We start from the raw sequence: 27,259 nt of genomic DNA, 5'->3' as shown, positions 1-27,259 counted from the left end.
AAGCAATCAGAAGTGCTCCTGTACCTGTCTAAAGTACCACCTTCCTGAGACAGCACCCACATTTAATGAGATGAAACAACATTCTAGAATTCAGAGTATGCACCTCTGGATGTCTGGAGGTTCAATAACACTGTAAACCATTGGAGCGTCCCTCATCCCTCACTTGGTCCTGTCTCAACAGATAAACCTCTTCATCTACTCTGACTGAATCACCCATCAGGTGATTATGAGACAATGGGCCTAGGACTTAGTTAGACATGGACCATGTCTCTGAGTCACATCGGGCTGGCCAGTTCACAGCCAGTAAAACTGAACGGAAGGAGTGTGTGTTTTGTGTGTATAAATGAGTAAATGTGTTTGTTCATGAGTGTCTGAGGGTGCTTGTGTTTGTGAATCAGTGCAGTGTGTGAGTTAATGCGTGTTTGTGTATGCGTGTGGGTATGCGTGTGAGTTAGTAACGCATGTGTTTGTGAATTCATGCATGTGTCCGTGAGTGTGTGTGAGTCCCTATGTCTGTGAGTTAATGTGTGTGAGTGTACGTATGTGTGTGTGTGTGTGCTGGCAGTGCCAGGCTTGTGGCCGCTCCGACCACAGGAAGAGTGGGAGAGGAGAGGTGGGCCTGTGGTGGCTGACCTCATGACATCACAACCCGGGCTCCGATTGGCTGTCCCTCGAGGCAGCAGGGTTTATAAGCCAACCAAACGGCAGGATTCAGCAGCATCCTCACAGTGCAGATCCTCCTCTCTCTGACAGACTGACAGACAGGAGCGTACTGATCACAGCAGCTCTCTCTCTCTCTGTCTTCCTCTCCGACACTCTCTATCCTTCCTGCCTGCCGTGGGCTCAGACAAGCAGCTCCAACCATCCCGACCACCTCCACCTTCCTGCTACCATCCACAGAAGGATCCTTTCAGAACCAGAGCCAGGTAAGGAACAGACAGACATGTACTTCCATCCATACTAAAGCTGTTGTGTGTGGACATGTCAAACACACAACAGTGCCTTTGGCTGAGACTTGATGTGCAGAGATACAACAGTGCACAGCAGAGTTTATGGGTGTGTAGATGACGCATGGAGATGAGTAGAACGTGTAGCCCTCTGCTCTATCGACCCTATCAGCTCTGTATCTGAAGCACAAGGAGTGGAATGGGGTCTCGGAAAGCTATGGCGTCTGCAAGTCTGTGTTCCTCTCAGTTTAGATGAAGTTCTTGCTGCCTCAGCAGCATGTAATTAAGTTTCAGTAGTGTGAGAACAGAACTGAGTCTAGAGTAAGCTAGTATGTCACAACGCTCCCGTGGGTTGTGTTGGAGTAATAGCATGTTTCTACTCGATAATGCTGGTTATGTCTCCAATCAAAGTTGATTGGTTGAGGGTATTGGTATGCCAGACCCGCTTGGTTGAGCTGACTGCTGCGTGGCGGTTTTAGAAGTGATTTTCACGACGGGGACTGGAAGCGGAAGCTGCGGGCAACAGGAAACAGGAAACAAACCTCAGGCCAATTTTCTGTCTAAGTGACACCACCACCTGACTGCGACTTGTCAGAACTCTGCTAACAAACAAAACCCTGAAATGGTTGAGAATGCCTCCTTAACCACCTCCTCTCCTCCCTCTCTCCTTTCTTCCTTCTCTCCCATTCTCCTTCATCCCATCCTTTCTTTCTTCTCTTGGTACCCTCTCACTTGTTTACCACTCTTTCCTCCTCCTGTTCTCCCCTCGTCCAGCGTCTGCCCTCCCACTGTCTCCCGTTCCGCCTCCTCTCCTCTTCCATCTCTCCATCTTCATCCTCGTCTCCCATTCGATTCCTCTCAAAGATTCCCTCCCAATCCCCCTGTTCTCCATTTCCTCCTTTTCCTCCCTCGCTCGCAGCCTCCCTCCTTCCCTCCACAACCTCTCATTTCCCTCTCAAATACTCCCATTCCGAACATCCTTCTCCTCCTCTCCTCACTGCAAATTCACCTGCCACTCTCTTCCATCAACCCCCCTAATTTGAGGCCTCCCCCACACATCTCCCGGACTGTAATGAGAGAGCACAGCAGCTTCCTAAATAAAGCACCGCTCAGGGCAACGGGCTGTTCGTGCTGCGCTGCTACCATTGTGGCTTACATGCTTCCACTTTTAACTACGAGAATTACACAGGCAGCAGGAAAAGCACAACTATGCCCTCTGTTATGTTGTTGAAGCTGGGAGGGAGACGGTTCATTGGTTGGAGGTCAGGCTCACAGGGAAGACCCGTTCAGACGTCTGGCTGCGCCGACCTTATAAGGAATTGACTTCCTTCCTCCAGAGCTCCTTCCTATAGGGCTGGATTCAGAGGGGAATATGGTTCTACTCCTCAACATAATTATGGCCTAAATCATGTCCACTTACACTGCAGTGTTGAAGTTACACAGCAACGCCCTGCTTCAGGATGGGAGTTGCTGACAGGAGTGTTTTCTTAAGTCTGGAGAGTTTCCTCTCCTTAAAATGTCTGTTTTGTAGATGGAACCATGTTCTACGCATTTATAACCATATCCGTCCAACCAACTGTTGTTTTCTATCAGTCATGTCCTGCCCTGCTCTGAGTCATCTTCTGTTCTGTTCTGAATTGTGTTCGGTTGTGTTCTGTTTGTTTCGGCAGATCCCGAACTGCAAATATGAAGGCCGTCTTTCTGTTCACTCTCCTCTTTGTAACGGTCCTCTGCCGACCGGTGAGTTCCTCTCCATGTCCTGCAGGAGGTGTTTGAACTTGGTGTGTGAGTGGTGAGTTGCGTGGAGCTGCCTCGTGATAGTGACAGCCTCTGTGCTCTGTTCCTCAGGTGAAGAAAGGCTCCAGCAGCAGCTCCGAGAGCTCTGAGGAGTTGGTAAGTAGAGAGAGGGAGAAGCGATGACAAACAAAAGCCAAGCGAGAGAAAGTAAGAGAAAGAGAGAGAGGGGGAGAGCGTGAGAGAAAGACATGTCCTTTGCTCCTGTGTCCAGGTCAAGCCAGCCCCAGCGTTGAGGAAAGCTGCAGAAGCTATCTTAGAGCTGGAACCTGTACAGGTAACAGCCTGCAAGCTGTACACACACACACACACACACACACGCACTGTAAAGCAGCACACAATCATTCCCCCATAGGAAAATACATTATTTTTTGTGTGTTGTCTAACAGTGTGTTTTTGTTCCAGAATGTTGAAGCAGCAGCAGCAGCAGCATCAGATGAGAGTTCAGACAACTCTGATGAAGTAAAGGTAACATGTTTACATGGATAATGCATGCGCCCCCACCTCCCCCTCATACATGTAGAACAGCCATCTATCTAACTATTTAGAGAGACGTGTGCTGCCACTAGGACTTGTACTGTGTTCACACTGTTCCTAACCTGTACATGTGTCTGTCTCTGTCTCCAGGGTTCAGACACAGCCTCAGACACAGCCTCAGACACAGCCTCTGTGGACGGTGATGACAGCGAGGACAGCAAGGAGGACGCTCAGAAGAGCGTGAGTAGCACACCACAGAGCCTCCACACAGGAGTATGCTCACTATACAGTCACATTCACATGCAGTATACAGTAGAAGTACAGTATGTGTGTGTGTGTATAGGAGGACGTGGAGGAGGACGTAGAGGAGGAGGAGGAGGAGTCCAGTGACAGCTCAGAGTCAGGGGAGGCAGAGTCCACCCTGGCCCCCCCTACTGTGGAACCTACTGTGGAACCCACAGTGGAACCCACAGTGGAACCCACTGCAGAGCCTGCTGTGGAGCCCAGCCCCCCCATCATCTACGATGACGGCCGAGGGGACAGCATGGGGTACCCAAGTGACTACAAGAAGAGCTACCATGACACAAACACAGTGGAAAAGGTAAAGAAGCATTATTGCTCCGCTGGGGGGAGATCGTGCGAGACAGAGATGGCACACCTACTGTATTTGTGCCGTCTCCTCCTTGTAATCCAGACAGTGTCTGTCAGGGTCAGAGTTAAGGTCATGGGTAGGGTCAGGTTCAAAATTAAGGTTGGGGATGGGGTCGCAGTCAGGGTCATGGTAATGGTCATGATCGGAGTTGTGGTGAGGGTCAGGGGTTAGGATTAACATAAATGACCACCATGATTGTGTGCCCACAGGTTCCCTCCCCATTCAAGTCTTATGAGGGCAAGATGATGGGCAAGACATCGGCATACGGCGTTGGCAATGACATCGAGAAGCAGACCATGAAGGTGTACAAGGTACAGGTTAGTTTTCACAAACAAATACACACACACATGCATCACACACACACATTCAATCGTAACACACAACCCTCTTTCTCCCCCCACCCCCCACCCAGGCCCTTCAGGTCCACCAGCTGCTGGATGAGGACACCAGCACCCCAGAGGTGGAGAGCCAGGGGCTGGGACTGGACGAGGTCATGGGTGTGGATCCCTCATCCGGCTCCTCCCAGGAGGACCCGGCCCTGCGCGTGGCCCCCGTCAGCCAGGAGGCCAGCCCTTCCAAGAGCCTGGAGCAGGAGCAGGAGGACGAGGAGGCAGAGGAGGAGGAGGAGAGTGCCAGCGCCAGCGAGAGCTCCAGCCCGGACGAGAGCTCCAGCGCCAGCGATGCAGAGGGGGAGAGCGAGAACGCCGGCACCAGCGAGGAGTCTGACGGCAGCCACAGCAGTGAGGAGGCCACTGACACGCCCGGGGCAGCTGACAGTGAGTCCGACGAGAGTGTTGAGAGCCAGGAGAGTGACTCAGCTGAGGAGGCAGAGGAGCCGGTGGAGGCAGAGGAGCCGGTGGAGGCAGAGGAGCCGGTGGAGGCAGAGGAGCCGGTGGAGGCAGAGGTTGTGACCCCTTCAGTCATTCTCGTCAAGTAGGCAAGAGAGTAGCACACGCCTGAGCCTAGATTGAATATGTCAAGGCTGAGACAAAAACTGCATCACAACATGAAAGTTTGGATTTCATGGAACCAGCTGTAATTTGTCCCCTATAGCAACAGAGTTAACAGCAGCTGACTGTCCTTCCCTAAAACAAACAAAATATGCTAAACTTATCACACAATTTGTAATAAAATCTCTATATTCCACTGAAATTCTACATAGAGACAACCAACTATGCAGACATAAATCCACTTAGAGGTCAAAGTTAGCTTATTTTGTCTTCTACCCACATTAAAGCTGACCCCATGTCAGTGTCCATGAGCAATTTCCTTATGCATAATCGTGTCTCATCCTTGATATATTGATCCTAGGCCTGAACCAGGAAGTGGCTCCTCAGCCTTTTTACCCAGAGTCCTCTACATGTCATCTGTAAGAGGGGAGGGGTCAGAGGCAAACTAAGAATTAACAGGGAGAATGAGTTCCTGATGTCCACTCTATCATACTACTCTGCATGCACGGCAACGTAGATGAATTAGGGTGCATTGTGGGTACATGAGTTCAGGGCTTATGTTGCATGCTAGGGTGGATGCTGGGTAAAAGAGCCAAACTCAGGGCCATGCAAGGTCTAATGGTTCACTTTCCAGCCATGACATAGAACAATTAGTCTTGTTCATTGCACAATCCTTATTTACACTACATGTTGTTTGTCCCCAGTTTGTTTACTGTAATGTATCATATTGTAACATTTCTAAATAAATAAAGTTCCTTTTTTCATAAAACTTTATTCTTCATGTGCCATACTCTGAAGCCCAAGTGTGTCAACAACATCAGGACAGAAAGGTAAACATTTAGGAGAATAATAACAGTACAATCCTTTAACAGACACTGATATATAGACATATAGGGGGGATTCCAACCTTTTGATTTACAGTCTAATACTTTACCACTGAGCCGTGTCCAATGGCAACTTTTGAAACATTGAAATCCTTTACCATGCCGACATTCATTGCTGAATCCCAAGTGTCATGCTTACCTTCATGTGCAACAATGTGCCTTCGAGCTACGTTGACTGGCTCCATGACAAGACTGAACACACACAGACAGACAGACAGACAGACAGACAGACACAGTCTGCAGACAGAGATGACAGCAGCTGTGCCCCAGAGGTGCAGATCACACAGGCTGAATGCTTTATGACTCCTGGGAGAACCCTGACATGGGGAAAGAGGAGGATGATGTCTCTACAGGATGAAGACCTTAAAGCTCAGACCTGGAGTGACAACATTATGTTTTACACAGGCATTCAGAGATGGGCATTGCAGTAGGGCTTCATGGCCACAGGGGGGCACTGTCAGTCTTAATCAGAGTGAGGTGTCTGCAGTGGGAGGGCGGAGCGCCCTCTATCCCGCCTCAGCCTGGTTTCGACAGGATCTCTCCTTTATGACTACAGCCATTTCGACAACAGGATACATTTGAGATGCCCGATTGAACAAAACTTACTTGAAAACAAATGTTTTTTTTATTCGCTTTTATTACATTCAAATGCAGCATTACAAAGTAACAAACAGTCTTCTTTCAATCCTTCCTTTTTTTTTTAAACAAGAGAAGACACTGAGGATTTCCTGGGTGTGTTTATCTGTTCAGGGGTGAGATGAGAGGAGCACAGACCTAAAACACATCCACAACTCAGCAGGCAGCATGAGGAAACAGAACTCACAGATGCAGTAGTCCCCTCCAGCAGTTACAGCACAAGCTTTGGTCTTGTGGTCTGGGTTTGAAACCAAAGCCCTTTACAAATGGTACAGTCCCCTCCATGCTCCCTCCAAGTGAAACCACCCCTGGCCCAGTTCCACTCCCAACACACATACAGACAACACCACTCGTCTCCCAGTAACCTGTGTCAACATGAAGATCAGAATAAGTCTCGACATCACATCAGATAGAACCCACTGATAAGATACATCATAACAGCAAGCACCTTTACCTTCCTCAGTGCAATCAATACAATTACAACAGCCTTGGCCTTTTGCCTTCACACAGTATCTGTGGGACCAATTCAATTGGATACAAGTTTAATAAATTAGATGGGACACATAGGGCAGAGCATGACACAATCAGGCTGTCGAGGAAAACGCTTTATATTCAGTTTGTCACTTTACCCTGATCTCTGATTGGTCTCCCGATTAGTCCCATGTCAGTTGTCCCCTCTGCTCTCTGTGACAGGAGCAGGTGTTGGCATCTCATCTGTCACACCGTTGGTTGTCATGCCAGCTGTTGTCCCTGGTGAAGGAGTCTCCAGAGGTCCCTCGGTGGACATTTCTTCAGTGGTAGGTGACATTGTTGTGGAGGAAGGTGTGGGGGTCGGTGACATTGTTGAATTGGTGACTGGTCTGGTTCTTGTTGTAGTGGTAGTTGTGGCAGCAGTGGGACGGGTCACTGTAACTGTGGGTTTAGGTGTCAGTGGTTTTGCCGTGATCTCTGAGGATTCTGAAGATTCTGAGGATTCCGAAGATTCTGAAGATTCTGAAGATTCCGAAGATTCGGATGATTCGGATGATTCGGATGATTCCGAAGATTCCGAAGATTTCCAGTATCTTGACTCTCTTCCATAGACGTGATTGGAGACTACTTCAGAGGGTTGCCACTGAAACGATTTCAGCCAATCAAGCAATGAGCCACTCTGGTCCCCAGACCCTTCAAAAACCTGTGAAGGGAACAGCACACATCAGCTCCTACTAGCACCACACATCAGTGTTGACAGCAGGAAACATGAAATAATAATTTAAAGATAGATATAATAAAAATAAGTCTTACAGGGCTGCACAAGGACGCTGTGAAAAGGACCGCGAGGAGACCACAGAGCAGGAGTCGCATCTCTCAGCCTGATGCACAAACAACGACAAGGACAAATAGTGAACAACATCATCAGCATGGATGCAGTGATAACACAGCTAATTTCAGGACTCTCCGAATACTAGCGACTCATTCTGACGCAGTCATTTTCGCGGTACTGTCGGAGGAGTGGAGAAAGCTGTGTTACCTTGATAGCTTGTTATCTTGCCTTCTGTAGTCTAGAACAGGAAATATCTCAGAGTTGTATTGTGGTCTTCACACAGTTATATGAAGGTGCTGTGGTATGGTGAGGTCTCTGCAAGGCTTCTGAGGATATCCAGCATGACCTAGCGCCACAGTCTGAGGTCCTCTCAGGACAGGAGTGTAGATATAGGCAGGGGAGAGAGAAAGCTGGTTGGTTGTTCCCTACCATGGAATGTTCCAGCAGGATAGTTGGCATGGTGAATCGACTTCTCTGATCTTGCTGACGTGTGACACCACTCTGTTAATGCATCACTCCCAAACTTCCTAGTATGTTGCAGAGTAAACAGCATGAATCAGATCAAAACCCAGCCTTCTCAATGGTCAAACCCAAGCCTAGCCCCAGCCCTATCCGAAAAACGAACAAAACCAACAGTGACGAAATAAATCTCTCACACAATGCAATGGGATGAAAAGGAATTTGTATTTCAGGGAATCTTACATTGTGTAAGTTCCCCCCACGCAGAGGGGTGGCACCCTAAGTTGCATAGGAAGCAATGCTACAAATGTCTGAACATGCACTGTTTGTGTAATCATCACTTCCCCTGAAATCCTGAGGGTTTTGTTGCGGAGAAACAATACCCAAAGTGGAAAATGACAGAGGGCTAACGAGAAACACTTGCCTCAAGATATAAGGAGGCTGACGACTTCCAGTATTGGAGTGACCGAGCCGATCACACTGAAGGGCTGAATCCCAGTGTTCGTACCAAGGACTGATTTTCAGCTGTTTAGTTTGTCAGTTGCCCTTCTCCTACCAAACCTGAACTATCTTGTTTTCTCTGTGTGAGTGAGGGAGAAGGATGGTGTGAAGGAAAGGAGTGGTGCTAATTACTGCCTTAATGCTGTTGCCTTCCGGTTATAATCATCCACAAACACAGACACATGGTTGTCATTATATTTCGTCCCTCGAGGATTATCTTTATTCACACTTATTGTTTCACTGATAAAATAAGCCAGACACATTTTAAAAACATCTAACTTGGTTTTTGAGGTGCTTGCAGCACAGATGGGCGCGGGGTGGGTGTGTCACAGCCCCCCCCCCCCCCACACACACAATCTATGACATGTTACTGAGGTTGATGAGGGTGGGGGGCAGCTGGGGCCCGCTGAGGTAGGGGTAGTGAGTGTACACATGAGGGGCCCCAAACTGTGGGTTGAAGTACTGGCTGCCATAGGGGCTGTAGCCATAGGGGTTGTTACCGAGGGGGTTGTAACCAAGGGGGTTGTTACCGAGGGGGTTGTAACCAAGGGGGTTGTTACCGAGGGGGTTGTAACCAAGGGGGTTGTTACCAAGGGGGTTGTAACCAAGGGGGTTGTTACCGAGGGGGTTGTAACCAAGGGGGTTGTAACCAAGGGGATTGTAACTAAGGGGATTGGAACGGACGTTGTTGTAACTGCGAGAGGTGTGTCCGTTCAGGTGGATGAGAGGGTTCAGGTTGGGGTTGAGGAACTGCTCCAGCCGTGGACGTGGGTACAGGTAGGTGGACGAGACGGTCCTGGTGGAGGAGCTTTGCTCCAGGGGACGACGGATGAAGGTCAGACTCTGACATAGAATCAAGGCATAGTCACAATGCTGTCATGACATGGTCACCTGTGTTCAGAGTCCCATGATTATCCACACGCCCACACACTGACACACACACACTGACACACACACTGAGTCACAAGCACACTCACCCCGACGGTAACAGGCTCCTCCTCTTGTTGCTCCACCACCTGTGCACAGAGGCAGGATCAGGGTGTGTCCACGCACGGCAGGCAGCTGACTGTCACGCTCATGTCCTCAGAGGTGACATAGGATCAACACGGTGATGGATCATCCTAGCGCACAGGTACTCACGGGTGCAGCGAGACAAAAGCTCAGAAGACTGGTCCCCACCACCATCACCATCGCCATCATCTTCATCATCTGGATAGCAGTCTTTGTGGTGCCAACTTCCTTTCTTCAGAACCAGAACCAGTCAGATCAGACCTGATCTTACAGACACACTGAGTTGTCAGTCTTTGCACTGACGATATGACTTGTTATCTTACTGAAGTCACCGTCAGTCCTACAAGCAAGTGAACCTTCTTCTGATAAACAGTTGAACCAGGAAGGTTTTTACTCCCAAATAATCAGGCCAAACAAAAAGAAGCACAGATAAGACTGATCTATTTGTTAACCTACCTGATAAAGTGACTCCTATTGTGTGAACTAACATCTCGGAGACACCTTATAGATGCTCCAACCTGCACTGGATCATCCAATCAAACAGCTCCATTTCCTGCGTGTTCAATTAGTGTGGCCACAGATATGAAGGTCAGGTTCAGACAGCAGGGTTGGATCTCCCTCTAAATGTCTCTGTCTGGATTAGAGTCTGGGTTTCCCCCGTGTTTCATCAAAGCCCAGACGTGACGAAGAGCTATCCACAACCCACAGGTCAACCAAGCTCTCAGCTCGTGGTGTCTCTGCATCTACATTATATAGAAACTTGAATGTTATGTGATGTTATGTCAACTCTCAGAATGGCATGTTTTGTAATGTGAACTCTCAGAATTTTAGATAATCCAATGGAAATTCTGATTGGTATGTCATATGTTATATGCTAGAGAAGATCATATATTAAAATAGCCTGGTTAAAGTTTGTCTAAAAGATGAGATCTAATTAAAGATGTTTATCCCCATTCTAGACCACAGCAAACCTCATTTTGCCAGGGGTGTGCAGACAACCAGGCAGACAACCACTGAGATATCTATTAAGGTCACTATTGAGAAATCCTGATACAACACTACACACAAACACACACAAACACACACACTGAGGGATTCTAAGGAACGATGAGATTGCTGGCGTTGAGGTTGACAAGACTTCTGCCAAGTCTAGATGGTGTGTCTTTAGGGTTTGACGCCATACACAGGTGCTGTTGGAATGTGTTTATCAACTGCCTCATCGTTCCACAATCATGTTTGGATTGCTCCAGACCAGCCAATGAACATCTCATTTGTAATGAACAGAGACTTAAAGGGATGTAAGACCTCCCGTAGAACACCTCTGGTATGACTGGATATATCAAGGTAAAGATCCATTTCAAATGGCATATTTAAAAATCACTGGTGCACCCAGCAATCAATCTGGATTATCTGCACTAGACAAACTCTTCATCCTGACCATAATGTGCAGGGAGTGCCGCTCATACACAAACCATAAACGGTCGCAGTCACATGTTGACATTTGGGGATTTTGTTTACCTGAAATGTGGTGAGATTTCTGATAAGATGTCATCATCAGATCCCTGTGGTTTGAGGTTACTTCCTGGTATGGTGAAGCTGAAAATTGATTGGACCAGAAAGCGCCAGTGTCTCCCAATAGCAAGACTTATAACCCCCGAGACAAAGAAGCATCTGAAAGATATCCTTCAGATTGGTGACTGCATACAAACTAAAAGGTAAGATGCACTTCACCACCTCTCCGTACACCTCTGCCCTATGCAACTTTTCATGTCTGTATAGTGAACCTGACCAAGCTGCAAGATATGTTATAACACTGCACGTTATTGGTCATTGCACTTTGATGTTGAGCTAACTGTGGATGGTTGTCTCTGTGCCTCAAGTGTCCGGGTGTTTCTGCAGAGAACCAGTGTTTAAAGATGAGGTCATTCGCTGTCCTGATGGCTCTGCTCAGCGTGTGTCTGGCTGCTCCTGTAAGATATTATGGAAGACAGCATGCTCACTAAACATACCAAACACACACCAAATCATTTCAGTTAGGTTAGTGTTGGCTTGAGTCTATTGTGAGTAAGGTCAGTGGAGCTTGCTTAATGGGGGGACCTTTATTGGTTCGATTTGTGAACAAGAGCATGCAGGTGTTTATAAGCACTGCAAAGGAGTCCAGGTAATAGTTGGATCTAGGTTTAGAAGTCAACATGACATCTGTGGACAGAAGGGAGAGTTCTGACTTGTGGTGACTTCTGACAACATCACTCTAGATGTTGACAGATTATACTGAATCCTTCAGTGGATAAAACCATGTTTTCAATCTTGATGTAGGTGGAGCAGGTCTCTGTGATGCCTGAGGTAAGTCAGAGAGATGGAGTGTGTGTGTGTGTGTGTGTGTGTGTGTGTGAGAGAGAGAGAGAGAGAGAGAGAGAGAGAGAGAGAGAGAGAGAGAGAGAGAGAGAGAGAGAGAGAGAGAGTGAGAAAACTATTCAAATGTGTGTTGACAGTAGAGAGAGGGGGAGAATAATTCTTACTGTGTGTTAAGACACTGTCTATCTTCCTTTAGGTGGAGCAGGCTCTTCTGATGCCTGAGGAACATGAAGTAAGAGAAAGAGAAATGAGAGAGGGGGAGAGAGAGAAAGAGAAATGAGAGAGGGGGAGAGAGAGAGAGAGAGAGATAAGGAGAAAGAAAACTATTCAAATGTGTGTTGACAGGAGAGAGAGGGGGAGAATCATTCTTACTGTGTGTTAAGACACTGTCTATCTTCCTTTAGGTGGAGCAGGTTCTTCTGATGCCAGAGGAACATGAGGTAAGAGAAAGAGAAATGAGAGAGGGGGGTGAGAGAAAGAGAAATGAGAGGGGGGAAGAGAGAGAGAGAGAGAGAGAGAGAGAGAGAGAGAGAGAGAGAGAGAGAGAGAGAGAGAGAGAGAGAGAGAGAGAGAGAGAGAGAGAGAGAGAGAGAGAGAGAGAAAGAGAGAGAGAGAGAGAGAGAGAGAGAGAGAGAGAGAGAGAGAGAGAGAGAGAGAGAGTGAGAGAGGTACTGCCACACAGGACACTCTGCTCCATCTCTCACATCATTGATGGCAATAACCACCCCATCTCATTGGTGCTTGTTCTCTTTCTCCCTCCCAGAGAGTCACTCCAATTGGTCCACCACAGGCCCAGGCCAGCAGCACCATTCGGACCATCTACTACCCAGTGCCCCGCCCAGAGACTGCACTCAGTCCAAGCAATCCCTACTACAACTACCCTTTCAACTATCCCAACCCCAATCCCTACAACCTCTACCCTGCATACCCTTACCCCTCTTACCCCTCTTATACCTCCTCCCCCTACACCAACCCCTTCCTCAGTGCATACACCCTACCCCCCATCGTCATCAGCCTTCCCAAGCTCAATTGAGGGGGGGGGGAGTTGACATTTCCCTGTCTGTATGGAGTGAGGTATTTTGCTCTGACAGTCATAAATAAAGTTTAAGACAACAATGATCTTGCTGTACAGCTTTAATGTAGTTGACTTGTGATGCCTCGGTGTCTTAGGTGATGTTACTAGGTTTACATTTTGGTGGATGGCACCATCTAGTGTTTAAATAATAAACATCCAGTGTTCGCGCTCAACCGTGTGTTAAGGTGTGTGTGTTGGTGTGTGTGTTCAGGTGTGTGTGTATTGGTGTGTGGGTTCAGGTGTGTGTTAATCTGACCACTGGTGGTCACGGGGGTCTAACCCAAGTTAGAGGGTTGTGTCACCCTCTAGGGTAGATACAACATGATAAGGTGCCCTTATGGCTGCCTGGTATGCAAGAAAATGCCCGTGATTCAGTGACAAATTGTAGGAAAATGCCCTCCAAGGTGCCCCTATGTGTAACATTTTCTCATTTCACTGGATCTGACAGTCAGTATATGCGTGAATATACACCTCCTGTCTGAGGCAGGAAGTGTGTATTGAACAGATATGAGCCATAGTGTTGCAGGGTGAGGACAAAACTCAAACCTCAAACAGCACACAGCAGGAAGGTGTTTCCTTTGCTTGTCTTCAGAAACTGAATGACATTACACCACATTTGATAATATCCAGAAAATAAATCCAAAGCTTTTTGTATTGACTTACAGTTGAATGATCTCCACTAAGAGACAGTTGAGGGGGTGGGGGTGGGGCATAAAGCCTTTGTGTTGTTCTGTTGTACTGTGGTCAGGTAAGAACTCTGAAAAAAAACACAAAACAAACACAGATTTGCATGCGGAAAGCAGAAGTTGTTGACACACCTGTATGATCGGTAAACCACTCGGTTTCCTGGTTGAACTGTTACTACACCACAAATGCCTATGTAGGGCTGAGAAGATCCTCTGAGGCACAAAACGCAAAGCTTTGTTTCTGAAGAACACCATGAGTGAGCCAGATGCAGTTTGTAAGCTCCTCACACACATATACACACACACACACACACACACACACACACACACACAGGCCCCTCTGGTATATTTAAAGCCTTTTAATAACACAGTGCTGCCCCTCTGTCATTACAGGATAACATTGCTGTTCTGAGGCTCTTGAGCCAAACACACTGGTGGGAGAGGGGCGGGAGAGGGACAGATAGACAAAGGGGGAAGAGAGAGAGTGAGAGAGAGAGAGAGAGAGATGGAGAAGGGAAGGATGGTGAAGAGTGACAAGGGTCCAATCAAGCACCAATGATGAGGTCACTCCACACACCCCCTCCTCCCTATCATCTTTCTACTCCAGGATTACTCCCTCCCCACAACTTTCTTTTAGAAGTGAAATATGTAACTGCCAATGTAACTGCCAGGGGGTCATGATGAGTATAGGAGAAAGGTGTTAGGTCACACGACACAAACCCTCTATTCTCCCTCCCTTGAGGGCGAACACACCCAGTGTTCCGGGGGTTTTCCGGCAGTATCTCTGAACATTGTCCAGGACTTCAGGAAAGAATGTGATCACTGATAAGTACAGTGCAGGAACATTTATTAACTTCTGGAAAGGTCACATAAATCATAAAATCGAATCAACAACAGTGTGTCAGAGTAGGTCAGATGAGGATCCTTCACATGGGGATTGTCACAGTACTGGCTTTTGTCTCGAAAAACACACTGAAAAACTGTTTTCCTTGCAAACACACGCCAGTGATCACAACAAACAGTCGACTGCCAGGGTGAGCAGTCACTTCAAGTAACATAAACAACTTTGTCTACAGAACCTTCACAAGAACATAATCACAGTCATGAATAATTTCAAATCACTCCAGAGCGATCTATATATTATCAACATATACTCTGTGCATATACTCTGTGGTGCAAGCGAATGGGATATCAGAGAATGGGCCTGACGTGTGCTGGAGGGTCTGCTGGTCATTCCAGACACATTGTGCTTTAAGAGCTCTTCCTAGGGGACACCTTTCTATCTGGACATCCATGAGGTGGTCCAGCTGGCCCAGGGTAAGGGGTCATCCAGGCTCTGTCTGAGGGTCACTGGGCTCTCTCTCTCTCCTTCTGGTCATCAAGAAACTCTCTCCAGGGGTCGGGGTCAAACAGTGGGAGCACAGGCTGTCGTCGGGGGTCAGTGTTCATATATAGGGTTGTGGAAGGACGCGTACTCGTTGTCGTCCAGGAGACGGCCGTAGGAGGAACGCCTGGAGAGGGGGGGGGGGGGGGGTGAGAAAATAGTTAGGGAGTGTTGAGAAAAAGAGAGGGTGTCCTATCCTGCCTGACCTTACTCACCTCCACTTCCAGTAGTAGGCCCCTCCGAACATCAGGATCACTATAGCAAGGAATGCGAACACGATGGCTGCGACTTTTCCTGAGGTAAAAGAGTAAGAGAGAGAGTTGTCAAAGTTTAGGGGAGCTACTGGACACATTCTGCACTAATCACTGAACCAACAGTTCCCCTGTCTAACAAATAAATCACCTTTTAGACAAACCATCACCCTCTTTGGCTTCTGACCTCGATCCACTGACAAGGAAGGGACAGTGAAACAGGATTGGACAACATGTGAACTACATTTCCTGGCTTTACAGACTTAGGTAGTGTTGTTTACAAATTAACCCTAAGGAAGTCAGGGTACTTAGTAACCTGTTTAATGATACACTTATAAAAATAGTCTGTGTTGGACTTTGACAGTTGCAAAGTAGGTCGTGCCAGGTGTAGATTTCACTAAATGTATTTTACAGGTTTTTGCTTTTAATTATTTATTGACCTTGATATTTGTATTTTATGTATTATTATTAAACTTTGATTCTTTTAAATTTGTAATACAATATGCTTTGTAGCACTCGTAGATTGCTTAAATATAGAGTGCAATATAAATCCAATGTATTATTATTAGTTGTGGCCGGTGACTACCATAGGCAAACAAAAAATGTATGCCTATCATGGGAAATCAACGGAATAGAAAAACGATTTCACCTTGGTGTCCTACACTGTTCCAAGTTCTCCCCTGGTTCCACAGGTTTGTACTGGACAGTAATTTGATACAAACCAACTCCACAAAAGCACATATCATCAGATGGAATGGTGAATAGTCTCAACAGGGCCACCCAGTACAATGTGTCTGCCATGCAGACAGAGCCTCCAGACATGGTGCTATCTCACCTGAGCTGAAGGCCCTGGATGGACTCTTGTTCTCCCCGATAGCAGTGGTCTGATGGATGGTGCTTGACACTGACTGAGAGGTTGTGGGTTTGGATCCTGTCGTAGTAGTCAGCAGCACAGCAGAGGTAGACGACTGCGGCTCAGAAGAAGAGGTGGAGGAGGAGGTGGAGGTGGAGGAGGAGATGGAGGAGGAGATGGAGGAAGAGGTGGAGGACCCAGTAGAAATGCTCAGACTGGTGGCTGGAGTCTGGCTGCTGGTGGTTCCTGTGGACCCATTCACAGTGGGCTGGGTGGGCTGGGAGGTCAGGATGGGCTGGGTGGACTGGGAGGTCAGGATGGGTGTCGTGCTCTGCTCAGATGGAGTCTGGGTTGGCAAGGATGTGTAGGCTGCAGGTGAGGTCACTCCTGTTTCCTGGCCTGTTGTGTGAATGGTGGTCTGTGTAGAGTTGGTCTGTGGAATAATGGTGGTGATGCTGACTGGGGAGGAAGTCGTGGAGATGGGGGTGATGGAGGAGGATAAAGAATCTTGGGTTGTTGGTGGGGGTAAGGAAAGGGTGGCTGAGGAGACAATCTCACTGGTGGGGATTGGTGTGGAGGTGGTTTCAGATGGAAGTTTTGGTGACGAGGTGGTGTCAATTGGGGGCTCTGTTGAGAAGGATGTCTCAAATGTGGGTTCTGTTGAGTTCAACGATTGTGTGGATGTGCTGGTAACACCTGGTACAACCAGACACAACCACCCTGCAATGATAATTGACAAACGCTCAATTACACAGGTACAACATCTGTAATTTACAAATTTGATTGTTATAAATATCTAAATAACAATTTATTAGGTAAATACTTTGTATTTAAGCTTGTAATTAAAGTCATACTTGAAATGAAAGTGTAGCCTACTCGAGCTTTTGGTTACCGACTGTTCTTTTGATACAATTACGCAGATAGACAAACCTTTAAAAGAAACGGTTCCGTATTATACAGACCTGATAGAAAGATTAATAGTCCGACCTTCATCATCGCGTGCGACAGCTAACAAGTACTGAGGCCAGTACTTCGTCGCAGAAACGGCCGTGTTCACTCCGGTAGCTTCGACCAGTCTATGACAGATGGTGATTCGCTTTGATTAATACAGTTTCAAGTCCCGCCTCAAATTAACCTCCTCCTCCTTCTCTTTATTTCTCAAACAGGAACATCAACCAAACACTAGAGGGAGTTAAAACCAAGAGGACAAATAATGAGGGAAGTTCATTTGTACAGATGAATGACTTTAGAGATGCTTTGAATAAACTATGTCGTGATGAAGGTGCAGGCCTCCCTGAGAGCCAAATTAAATTTAAGGGCTTGTAAACAAAACTTATATTAGCCTATCATTTATGATATTTCATTATATAACTGTTATTTTGTCAGTAGGAAACAATGTTGAGAAACGAACAAGTTGGCCACATGTTAAATAACAAAAGTTGAATATAAAACACTGAATATTTGCGGAGCTTTTCAGCCAATTAGCTCGGGACTGACTCCGGAAGTATCAGGCACTTGACAATAAAAGAATGATGAAGTGGGTCAAATCTCTGGTGGTAGCCTACTAGGTAGGTAGTACAGAGAGTAAGACCAAAGACTAATGAAGCGCCAACTCACAACGTGTAGTCTCTTGTGATGGTCTATGACGAAAAGTTACCTCTGGGTTGGTCTCTGGTTCCGAACCGGAACAGTGGAAAGGATCAGCTAATCTGTCATGTAACCTCCCTATCGGTATGATGATAATAGTATTAGTGACACAGACCATATAAACATAGACAGAGCAGATAAACATTCTGTCTGGTTTGCCCACATTCTCACTCCTCCCAGATCAAGCCTCGCCCCATAGCCTACGTTAATTTCAGAGCCTTGCCTCTGGCAGCCTGAAAGAAGCAAACATCTGCATTCTGAATCATGTAATGTAATAATGCCCTCTGTTATAACACTAACCCCATCCCTATTCCATCTGATATTCCTCTATGATGGACAGGTGTCCTTCTTCTGTACTGGCACACTCTCTTTCTTCTTGTGTCACTGGTTAGCTAGGCCAATGCATCTTGGTTGGGGGAAAGCTGACACAGGGACCACTGACCTCTCATTCCCACTCTGTAATACGTCGAAAGTGAAATAGAACTTTGACAATCAGCCTTGTTCACCACACTATATATTGTGGCGTTTTAGTTCCTGCATGCAGTCATAACCTGTTTGTGGGGTTGTGTGCGTGTGTGTGTGTGTGTGTGTGTGTGTGTGTGTGTGTGTGTGTGTGTGTGTGTGTGTGCGCGCTCGCTCGCTCGCTTGATGATGCTGTACTGTACAGGCTGAGCCACATTCCTGACATTTCAGTGTAGGTGTAGTGATACCCACGCACACTAATTTTGACAAAAGTAATTTGTTTAGGCCTACTGTCATCGTGTGTTTGGTACTGATCGAATAGGCTAAGCATAAATATCCCAAATTTTGCATGTTTACAAACAAAAGATGTTATATTGCTTATAAGTTTCGAATAGAGATAAAACTAGAACAAAACAGGTCTGTTTTTTTACAATCTGCTGCTTGCTAACCGAAACAATGATTAGCGCAACATTTGAAAGTGTGCATCTCCTATGCAAGTGAGATTCCGCTCAGTTTTGGTCCCTCCCCTCTCTTCTCTCTCCTCCACCCTCCTCTCCCTTCAGAGTTTCAAGTAGCCAAGTTTTACAGTAAGACAGCTCTCGAGACACACACCATTTGTACTGAGAGGTACAGAAGAGATATCTTCAGGGCGTATAGCGCAGCTACGACAGAAACCATGCCCAAACAAACGGTAGAATGGGTGCGCACTTCCCTGCGTACCCCGGGAATCTTCATCTTCGGGATGGTCTTTTCGCCCTGCGGCTGGATCCTGAACCTAACGTCCACAGTTGCTCCAAACTGGAGAACGGTACGCAATATTTCAGGCTTCCCCAACGACCAGTTCTACCAGCAGGGCATCTGGGACATCTGTCTGGCGTCTGATACGACCCGAACAGTCGTGTGCAAACAAACAGACACTAACTACTTTAATAACCAGTTAATCACTATAGCCCAGGGGTTGATGGTGGCTTCTCTGATCGTGACGTTGATCGGACTGGCCGTGGCTGTCCCCGGGGTTCGTTGCTGGAGGGATCGGCCCCGCTGGACTGTCGCTGGACTTGGAGGACTACTGATCTTCCTCTCCGGGGTAATGACACTTATCCCGATATCCTGGTACACTCACATCTTGAAAGACATTAAGGCGCCAGGCACAGACATCCGCGTGGACTTCTGCATTATTCTGGGGTACATCGGGGGCATCTTCGAAGTGCTCGCGGGCTTCGTCATGTTCATTGGCATCTGTCGATGCTGCGGCGGCAAGAACCGGGGAGAGAAACGAGTGGAGGAGGTTCCTGTGTTCACGCACACCAGGAACCCTCCGAGGCGGGTCGCCGTGCCCAACGTAATCCGGACCACGAGCAGCACCAGCAGCGTGCCTTATTCTAATAATTCCATGGATGAAGAGGTGGACTTCCCCCGGGCCTTACCCCGGTCTGGTGGCCGTTCAGCCAACTCTTACGCCAGCAAACCATACGATGCCGACTTGTGAAGTGAACTTTAAAGCTCCTAGTTGAAATGAAGGAACAATGTGATTATGACAGGCTTTGTCTGTGTTTTAGCCTACTTCTAAAGACTTATTTTGCCAAGTGTGTCGTAATAAGGCTATCCCACCCCGAAACCGATATTTTACCCATCCCCTTACCCATACAAGAAGTAATGATTAAATGTAAAAATGTGTGATGACTAAATGTAAATGTAAGTAAATAAATTAAATATTTATTTAAATCGCACTTTACATCTGCCGTGTTGTAAGACGGAGACGCATAGGTCGCCCTAATGTTTGCCTTGTCAGATGGATAGCCTATAGGCCAACACGGGTTCTCAATTATCAGTACATGTTTGCCATGTCCATTAGGGCCTACCAATGTCGTTCGTGTCCAGTCTAAATGTATGTTATTGCACCCATACAAAATATAAGAAACTTCGCTTTCATATTGATTGTTCACATCTGGCCAACGTATGTCCAAAATCCTTTTCCTGGGCCTCCTCTCTCCACTCCCACGGTAATTTAACCAGTTGATCACTGGAGGAAACCAACATCTGAGAGTGGAATAAAGGGAGGAGAGGACTGAGGAAACAAGGTATAGCGAACAGGTGATTGGACCATTAGGACTTGTCGTCCACTAATCGTATGATATGCTGCCACGCTGATGAGCTCATGCCAATCATAACTGGGTTGGGAGATTATTTCGAAATTCCGGAGGGTGGGGATGAGAGGGCAGGGTGCGGTGACATGTCCCCTACAGTTTGTTCATGGCTTGTTGATGGCACATCCCATCCGGCCTAACCAGCCACATTCTTCCATGACATTCCAGCTGTAGCTCAAATGGTTTACACGCTTTACACTTGTATATAGCTAATGATATGGGTATCTTCCTTAATGCGTTTGACAAAGTAGTAGGCCTAATTTCTATGATTTATTTTAAAATTACGAATTACAAATGCTTTAGGCCTATGTGAAAAAACGAAATAAACCCATAGTAGGCCTAAATAAGTTTGTTTCAAAGAAGTTGAATATTTAAGTTCATGAACCTGTTTTGCTTCTTACCTGATACTATCAGGTATCAGATAAGACCTGATACTATCAGGTAAGTGTCATAATTAACATAATATTATTCAGGTGAGAGCACTCGGTCTCTTCTCCCACAGGTAAGATAACTCAGCCTTTCATCGAGCCGCGCGTCACACCCTCAGCTCTCAGTAACTGCCCCTCCTACCTAGAGTTTCGGTTTTTAACACAACTTTCAAGACAGCTCTAGACCATTTGAAGCCTACTAAGAGTCACAGCTCTACACTTCTGAGGTTACCAGACACCTACGACCACAACCATGCCCAAAGTGGAGGAATGGGTGCGCACTTCCATGCGAACCCCGGGAATCTTCATATTCGGGATGGTCTTCGCACCCTGCGGCTGGATCCTGAACCTAACATCCACTGTGGCTCCGAATTGGAGAACGATACGCGCTATTCCAGGCCGACCTACAGACGAGATACTACAGCAAGGCATATGGGACATTTGTAAAGCGTTTGAGTCGAGTAGGGAAGTCCAATGCAATCAACCAGACGTGGTCTACTTTAATAATCAGATCATCCCTATAGCCCAAGGGTTGATGGTGGCTTCTCTCATTGTTACCCTTATCGGACTGGCCGTGGCAATCCCAGGGATTCGCTGCTGGACGGACCGTCCTAGCTGGACCGTCGCTGGGATTGGCGGAGTGCTTATCTTTTTATCCGGAGTGATGACACTTATCCCAATCGCCTGGTACACTCACATCTTGAAAGGCATTGAGGCGAAAAGCACAGACATCCGTGTGGACTACTGCATAATTCTGGGGTACATCGGGGGCATTTTTGAAGTGGTCGCGGGCTTTGTCATGTTCATTGGCATTTGTCGATGCTGCGGCGGCAAGAACCGGGGAGAGAAACGGGTGGAGGTTGTTCCTGAATTCAGACATACAAGGAGCCCTCCAAGGCGGGTCACCGTGCCCAGCGTAATCCGGACCACGAGCAGCGCCAGCAGCGTGCCTTATTCCAAGAACTCCATGGATGAGGAGGTGGACTTCCCACGGGCTTTCCCCCGGACTGGACCGCGGTCCGGTGCCCTGTCTGCCAACTCGTATGCTAGCAAACCATATGATGTCGACTTGTGAAGTGGACTTTAGTTTCCCACGTGTTACCAATTAAAATGAAGGAAAATGATCATGTAGACTGCTTATTTTATAAACTTTTTGGTTAACATTGTGGGACACTAGGCAGTCAGTCTCCTTTTAACTAAGAATTTGTTTGAATAAAGTCGTGTAAATATTTTACATGGTTGGTTTTTCATTTGCATCATAATGTTTTTACTGTTGCACTTTATATCCTGACCTATGCCAACATGTTGTCAAGCTGAGAGGCCGTCGGCCCTGATGTTTACAATCATTACTGTATCACAAAAGGGCTCTCATTAAATGTTTACAACATTAATTTACAATTGTGATTGTTATTGTTTAGTTTGAAGGTCTTCACTGCTGGCATGTAGCTCTGATGGCACACTTCTTGTCCAGATGATTTGTTTTGACCAGGCAGACATCTTTGTTTGCTTTCGCTCACACTCCACCCACAAGCACATGCAAGACTACAGACAAGGCTGTCTGACCGGTTAGGCATGTGGGTTGATTCTCTTCCTGTTGCTGACAGGTTGGTCCAGACATCAGATATAGACCATCATCAATAGGCTGTGAAACAACAATACATCTGTCTAAAATACATCTTTATTTCTACAATTTGTAAAAAATAAATGAACAGGAATTCAGAACCTTTGTTTGCTTGGACAGTCCATGAAACATTAGTCATCTTATAAATAGGTTTGTTTTGCATACAGGCATCACGTCTGACTAGAGGAATGACAGCAGTCAGGCCAGTTGAGATCTTGTCCTTCACCTGTCAGACAGTAAGCGTGTTTACAAATTCAGTTTCGGTGCAGTCAGGGAGCGGCAGAATGTACGTTCCTGATATAGTTCAGAGAGACAGAGCTGTTTGTTTCAGGCAGAACACTGAGATCAGTGAAATATTTACCGAAAGACAATACCTATCTCCTAGGATGGAAAGCAGACACTGAGGTACTAAGATGTTCAAGCAAGGCTCTTGACGGACACAGCTACCAGAAATACACTTCCCAAAATGCACATCTTCCAATATCTAGTCCCTAGGCGATTTGAGGTTTTAAAACTGGGGGTGCAAAGAGTATAGTTATTTACTTATTTTTGCTTACAAAACATGCTCAAAATGAATACTAGATCTTAAAATTAATCATTAGAGTACAACAAACCATGATAGAACATACAACTCTGACATCACATTTTTTTTAAACATTTCATCGTTTTTTTATATAAAAAATATTGATGTTTTCATCCCAACAGAAGGGATTGCAAATGCACCCCCGGCACTGCGGTAAAATCCCCTTTGATCCAATCAATGGGACAACAATGCTTTCTGTTCAGAACCTCAATCTAAAAGCATATCTATAATGTTGATTGGCGATTAAAAGGTGTCGTTGATGAATCAGGTTGTCTTTAGAAGTAGAAACAGCAGCTGTCTTGTAGATGATGAAGCCCTTTCTTCATGCTAGACCGATGAGCTCTGGAGAGGACAGTGAGAGCTTCCAGGGTGGGAGGAGCTAGGCAGAAGGGGTGGTGTTGGAAGGGGTGGTGTTGGTGTTGTCAGATGAAATGGAGAAATAAAAAAAAGGTTGTGGGAGAAAATTAAATATGAGTGAGGACAACAGGGTACCACATTAGTAAACCTTTACACGCGTCTGAAAAACACTTTTGGAGGACATTAATATGCCTTCCTTTTTGTGTGAGGATGTTCCAGGGGTCCTACCGTGAGTTAAGAGTGTATCCTAGAAGTGTCCAGGGTTGAGGGTACCTCGCTACACACCATTACTCTCTTTCAGGGCATCAACCCTGCACATACAGAAACAGATCAATATTCACCTGATCAGACATCAGCATGTCCCCAGTAACTCAGATATACAACATGCATACAAAGCAGGTTATCTACAAGCATTGCACAGACATGTCTAACTGACGAGTGATTCAATCAGATTGACATGAAGTCAGTTGTTGGGGTGGTGTTCTTGGATTTCAGTGCAGCCTTTGACATCATAGATCATGAGCTACTTCTCATGAAACTATCGGCGTATGGATTCAAGGATTCCGCTATTGATTTATTGAAGGGCTATTTAGTGAACAGAAAACAATGTGTTATGTTCAATGGCTCCCTTTCAAATATTGAGACACTTCAGTGTGGAGTTCCTCAGGGAAGCTGCCTTGGCCCCCTTCTCTATTCTATTTTTGTAAATGACATGCCGTATGTATTAAAACATGCAGGAATGGGGATTTATACGGATGATACGACTATGTATGTATCCTCAGAGAGCATCGAACATGTTAATGAGGTGCTTCAACTAGAGTTAACGCTGGTTTCTAAATGGATCATGGAAAATAAGCTGAAGTTGAATGTCCAAAAACTAAATGCATGGTAATAGGCTCTAAATATGCTCTCAGGACAGATAAGAAATTAAGCCTCTCTTTAAAGGGTGTTGCTATGGAACAGGTTAAAGAAGTTAAACTGTTGGGTGTTACTATTGACAAAACACTGTCATGGTCCACTCAGATTAATAATGCATTGGTCAGAATTATTAATGGTATCTATGCCATTAGAAGGAGTGCTCTGCTGCTAACTAACACAACAATTAGACTAGTCATACAATCTCTAGTTCTGTCAAATCTGGACTGTCCTGTGATTTGGTCTAGTGCATCAAAGCAAGAACTCTGTAAACTTCAGCTTGCTCAGAACAGAGCGGCAAGACTGGCACTTCACTGCTCTGTTAGGAGTAGTGTGGATTTTATCCATGCCATGCTGTCATGGATGAGGGTGGATGAAAGACTGGCATGTAGCCTTATTCTGTTTTTGAATAATGTGTATTCCTCACATAAACCTGTCAGTTTGTATTTACAGCTATCACCTGCAAATGAGAGACATGGTTATAATACTAGACAGGCAATAAGTGGTCACTTTAATTTTCCTCTACCCAGAACCAATGCATTTAAGAAAACAGTAATGTACAGAGCCAATGCATACTGGAATGTGCTCCCCTCATATGTGACTCTAACACAAAATAAAAGTGATTTCAAAAGGAAACTTAAGGCAGCTATAATTAGAAAGGAAATTGTTGTAGATTAGATTATTATTTTAGGTGTTTCAGGGATTTTAGGTATTATTTAACTTTTAATGTAAATGTTGTTTTCTTAGTCTGCATTTTTGTGATAATTGATCATGCTGTACTGCATTTTATGTATTTATATTGTATTGTAATACTTTTAGCCTGGACCCCAGGAAGAATAGTCTCCACCATGGTGTACACTAATGGGGATCCTTAATGAACAAATAAACAAACGCAAGGTTTACGTCATTTCACCAAATCCCCTGAAACTGGGCTGGTTGTCATGGTTACCTGCGCCGAGCCTTGCGTCTTCGGCTTAGATGAGCCAAGAGGAAGGCGAGGAAGATGCAGGCCAAGAGGATGGACAGCACCCCCAGCGTCAGGGGCAGGCTCAGATTCTTGTTCATGGTGTCGGCACAGTTCGGACCCTGGTATCCCAGCATGCACTCACATCCCATCTGGTTGTCAACTGTGACGCAGCTTCCTCTCTTGTTACAGAGCGTTTCCTCACATGTGGGCAGGCTCAGAGCCAGGTCCACCCCAAGCTTGTCGCCCATGGCAAAGGTGGTGAGGGGTGGGGCCAGCAGGAGAATACAGGGACACTGTGCTTCCTAGGTGAGCAGGCACTCCCTCTGGAACATGTCAATAATCAGGCAAACAAACAGATCAACTTGGGTAAACAACTATTTGGCAGTTAGTTTTCCCACCATAGACACACAATGACAGTTGAGGGACTTGTTGCCTAGTCATAACTGATTAAACTCCCTTTAACTACTACTACTCACTGTGAGTTATATTACTGTTGCTTGCTTTCGAGGATCATGTTTTTTTAAAATTGTAATTTGTAATCCTTCCGTTATCTTCGGGTCATTCTGACCCATCAGTCATTGTGACCCACGTCGTATTGTGACAACTTTACCGCATGCAAAAACAAAGAGAAGCATTTTCTTTTAACCGTTGGGCTGTCTCAGACCCCCCACATTGCGAAGGTTAAAATAATTATTTTTATTTGTTTTAGTATTGGCTAAAAAAACGATGGTTCGTTATGAACCTTTGGGTCATGTGACCCGAAGGCAGCAGAAGGGTTAACTACATGCTCTTCTGGTTTTACTCATTGGCACATATTTGCTTTTCACAATGTGCGCTTTCACAGTGTGCTTCATGTTTTGGTTACCCACAATGTTTTTGGGGCTCTTGTCGTTTATGATCATACGGATAAAAGCGTCTGCTAAATGAATACATGTAAAAGTAAACCACAGACATACAGAACAGGAGACTTCAGGACCGTCTCTGGTCATATCGTGTTCCTTGCTGTGACAGTAGTCGACCCTGGGTGTAACCTCCGTTCAGGTGAGGACGAAACGCAATCCAAAATTGCACAAAAGATGACAACCATTCCTTTAAATTCAGACCATACAGTCAAAAGCAGTGACCATGACAGTGGAACACAACCAGATCACCCGTTTAGAAATCCAAAGGACTGCTTATTAAGACAGCATTATCTCACAGTCGACACTAAGCTAACAAACATGCAGCCCACAGCTGCTGTAAGAGACAAACATCCCGTTGTTCAGGTTCTACCACAGCTTCAAGGCACCATCAACTACCAGACGCATTCCTACAGATCCCCAAATGCAAGCTAGTCATGTACTCACGAGCAACGAGGACAGGCTGGTCTGAGAACTCGGGTTTAGGATCGTCCTGGGGAGCGGAATTTAGGAGTCCAGGCAGCGTGAGGGAAAGAAGGGAACTAACCTTTCAGAGAACAAAAAGTAGGAACAAAAGTAGAGGCCAAGCCCTCTGTTATCCAACCCGCTCTCCTAATCTCTACCTGGGCTGAGTCACAATACACACAGAATTCCTCAAAACATCTTTGTCAAGCAAGACCAGACATGCCTGTTTCCAGTTTTCTGAGTAGTCGGAGAAGCCTCAAGCCTCGTCTTAGGTGGGAGGTAATGAGATCTGTACTGTGAGACTGGCAGGGCACAGAGTCTGGTCTGTGAGATGTGGGGGGTTTACTAGCAATGTCTGTACTGAGATGGGGATACAGTTTGTACTGTGTGGGGGGGGGGGGGGGCTAGTTGGTCCCCAACACATGCTACCCTGTGTACAGAAGAGGGCAGTAAGGAAGGTTTGTGCTAAACACAGGCAGGTTACAAGTTTAACAGGAAGCAAATCTTGTTTACCAGGATAAAAGGAGCCCACAACAGATAACTGCGCATC

At 46.2% G+C, this 27,259-nt stretch overlaps 5 protein-coding genes and 1 long non-coding RNA gene across 8 annotated transcripts; 4 read left to right on the top strand and 2 right to left on the bottom strand.

Moving 5' to 3' along the window:
• Positions 1–733: 733 nt before the first annotated feature.
• spp1 (secreted phosphoprotein 1) lies at positions 734–5,570 on the top strand. 2 transcript variants are annotated; one of them, XM_084687201.1, is made up of 9 exons: positions 734–926; positions 2,618–2,687; positions 2,796–2,840; positions 2,956–3,018; positions 3,147–3,209; positions 3,369–3,458; positions 3,562–3,819; positions 4,080–4,181; positions 4,283–5,570. In XM_084687201.1, the coding sequence occupies exons 2-9, from the start codon at positions 2,634–2,636 to the stop codon at positions 4,805–4,807; spliced, it is 1,200 nt and encodes a 399-aa protein (XP_084543327.1). In that variant the 5' UTR covers positions 734–926; positions 2,618–2,633; the 3' UTR covers positions 4,808–5,570. The 2 variants fall into 2 exon arrangements, with proteins under 2 accessions (XP_084543327.1, XP_084543326.1); XM_084687200.1 differs by having other exon boundaries at positions 4,080–4,187.
• A 5,836-nt stretch (positions 5,571–11,406) lies between these two features.
• LOC146236245 (uncharacterized) lies at positions 11,407–13,205 on the top strand. Its single transcript, XM_084687679.1, has 5 exons — positions 11,407–11,584; positions 11,931–11,957; positions 12,166–12,201; positions 12,374–12,409; positions 12,733–13,205. The coding sequence occupies exons 1-5, from the start codon at positions 11,531–11,533 to the stop codon at positions 13,000–13,002; spliced, it is 423 nt and encodes a 140-aa protein (XP_084543805.1). The 5' UTR covers positions 11,407–11,530; the 3' UTR covers positions 13,003–13,205.
• Positions 13,206–14,560: 1,355 nt separating this feature from the next.
• Positions 14,561–18,018, bottom strand: parm1 (prostate androgen-regulated mucin-like protein 1). Of its 2 annotated transcripts, XM_084687460.1 has the most exons (5): positions 17,836–18,018; positions 17,181–17,294; positions 16,206–16,938; positions 15,330–15,413; positions 14,561–15,241 (listed from the first exon to the last, which is right to left on the bottom strand). In XM_084687460.1, the coding sequence occupies exons 2-5, from the start codon at positions 17,212–17,214 to the stop codon at positions 15,169–15,171; spliced, it is 924 nt and encodes a 307-aa protein (XP_084543586.1). In that variant the 5' UTR covers positions 17,215–17,294; positions 17,836–18,018; the 3' UTR covers positions 14,561–15,168. The 2 variants fall into 2 exon arrangements, with proteins under 2 accessions (XP_084543586.1, XP_084543587.1); XM_084687461.1 differs by lacking the exon at positions 17,836–18,018 and having other exon boundaries at positions 17,181–17,486.
• Positions 18,019–18,924: 906 nt separating this feature from the next.
• LOC146236243 (claudin-23-like) lies at positions 18,925–20,052 on the top strand. The gene has a single exon (XM_084687391.1). It carries the CDS (start codon positions 19,004–19,006, stop codon positions 19,814–19,816), a length of 813 nt encoding a protein of 270 aa, XP_084543517.1. The 5' UTR covers positions 18,925–19,003; the 3' UTR covers positions 19,817–20,052.
• A 935-nt stretch (positions 20,053–20,987) lies between these two features.
• Positions 20,988–22,300, top strand: LOC146236242 (claudin-23-like). The gene has a single exon (XM_084686249.1). It carries the CDS (start codon positions 21,156–21,158, stop codon positions 21,975–21,977), a length of 822 nt encoding a protein of 273 aa, XP_084542375.1. The 5' UTR covers positions 20,988–21,155; the 3' UTR covers positions 21,978–22,300.
• Positions 22,301–22,560: 260 nt separating this feature from the next.
• Positions 22,561–26,829, bottom strand: LOC146236241 (uncharacterized). The gene is made up of 4 exons (XR_014740854.1): positions 26,692–26,829; positions 25,328–25,668; positions 23,692–23,774; positions 22,561–23,485 (listed from the first exon to the last, which is right to left on the bottom strand). It is a non-coding gene; the product is annotated as an uncharacterized LOC146236241 (long non-coding RNA).
• Between the last annotated feature and the right edge of the window lie 430 nt (positions 26,830–27,259).

This window comes from Hypomesus nipponensis, chromosome 22, assembly GCF_054491055.1.
Source record: "Hypomesus nipponensis isolate SF chromosome 22, ASM5449105v1, whole genome shotgun sequence".
Taxonomy (NCBI): domain Eukaryota; kingdom Metazoa; phylum Chordata; class Actinopteri; order Osmeriformes; family Osmeridae; genus Hypomesus; species Hypomesus nipponensis.
The sequence above is the reverse complement of the archived record's forward strand: the minus strand, read 5'-3'. Positions and strand labels throughout refer to the sequence as shown.

Coding starts and splice junctions, on each gene's coding strand:
- spp1 (XM_084687200.1), top strand. CDS start 2,634: ATGAAGGCCGTCTTTCTGTTCACTCTCCTCTTTGTAACGGTCCTCTGC. Junction 2,688..2,795: donor TAACGGTCCTCTGCCGACCG/GTGAGTTCCTCT, acceptor TCTGTTCCTCAG/GTGAAGAAAGGCTCCAGCAG. Junction 4,188..4,282: donor TGAAGGTGTACAAGGTACAG/GTTAGTTTTCAC, acceptor CCCCCCACCCAG/GCCCTTCAGGTCCACCAGCT.
- LOC146236245 (XM_084687679.1), top strand. CDS start 11,531: ATGAGGTCATTCGCTGTCCTGATGGCTCTGCTCAGCGTGTGTCTGGCT. Junction 11,585..11,930: donor GCGTGTGTCTGGCTGCTCCT/GTAAGATATTAT, acceptor ATCTTGATGTAG/GTGGAGCAGGTCTCTGTGAT. Junction 12,202..12,373: donor TGATGCCTGAGGAACATGAA/GTAAGAGAAAGA, acceptor ATCTTCCTTTAG/GTGGAGCAGGTTCTTCTGAT.
- parm1 (XM_084687460.1), bottom strand. CDS start 17,214: ATGATGAAGGTCGGACTATTAATCTTTCTATCAG. Junction 16,939..17,180: donor ACTATTAATCTTTCTATCAG/GTCTGTATAATA, acceptor TTATCATTGCAG/GGTGGTTGTGTCTGGTTGTA. Junction 15,414..16,205: donor AGTCCATCCAGGGCCTTCAG/CTCAGGTGAGAT, acceptor TTACTCTTTTAC/CTCAGGAAAAGTCGCAGCCA.
- LOC146236243 (XM_084687391.1), top strand. CDS start 19,004: ATGCCCAAACAAACGGTAGAATGGGTGCGCACTTCCCTGCGTACCCCG.
- LOC146236242 (XM_084686249.1), top strand. CDS start 21,156: ATGCCCAAAGTGGAGGAATGGGTGCGCACTTCCATGCGAACCCCGGGA.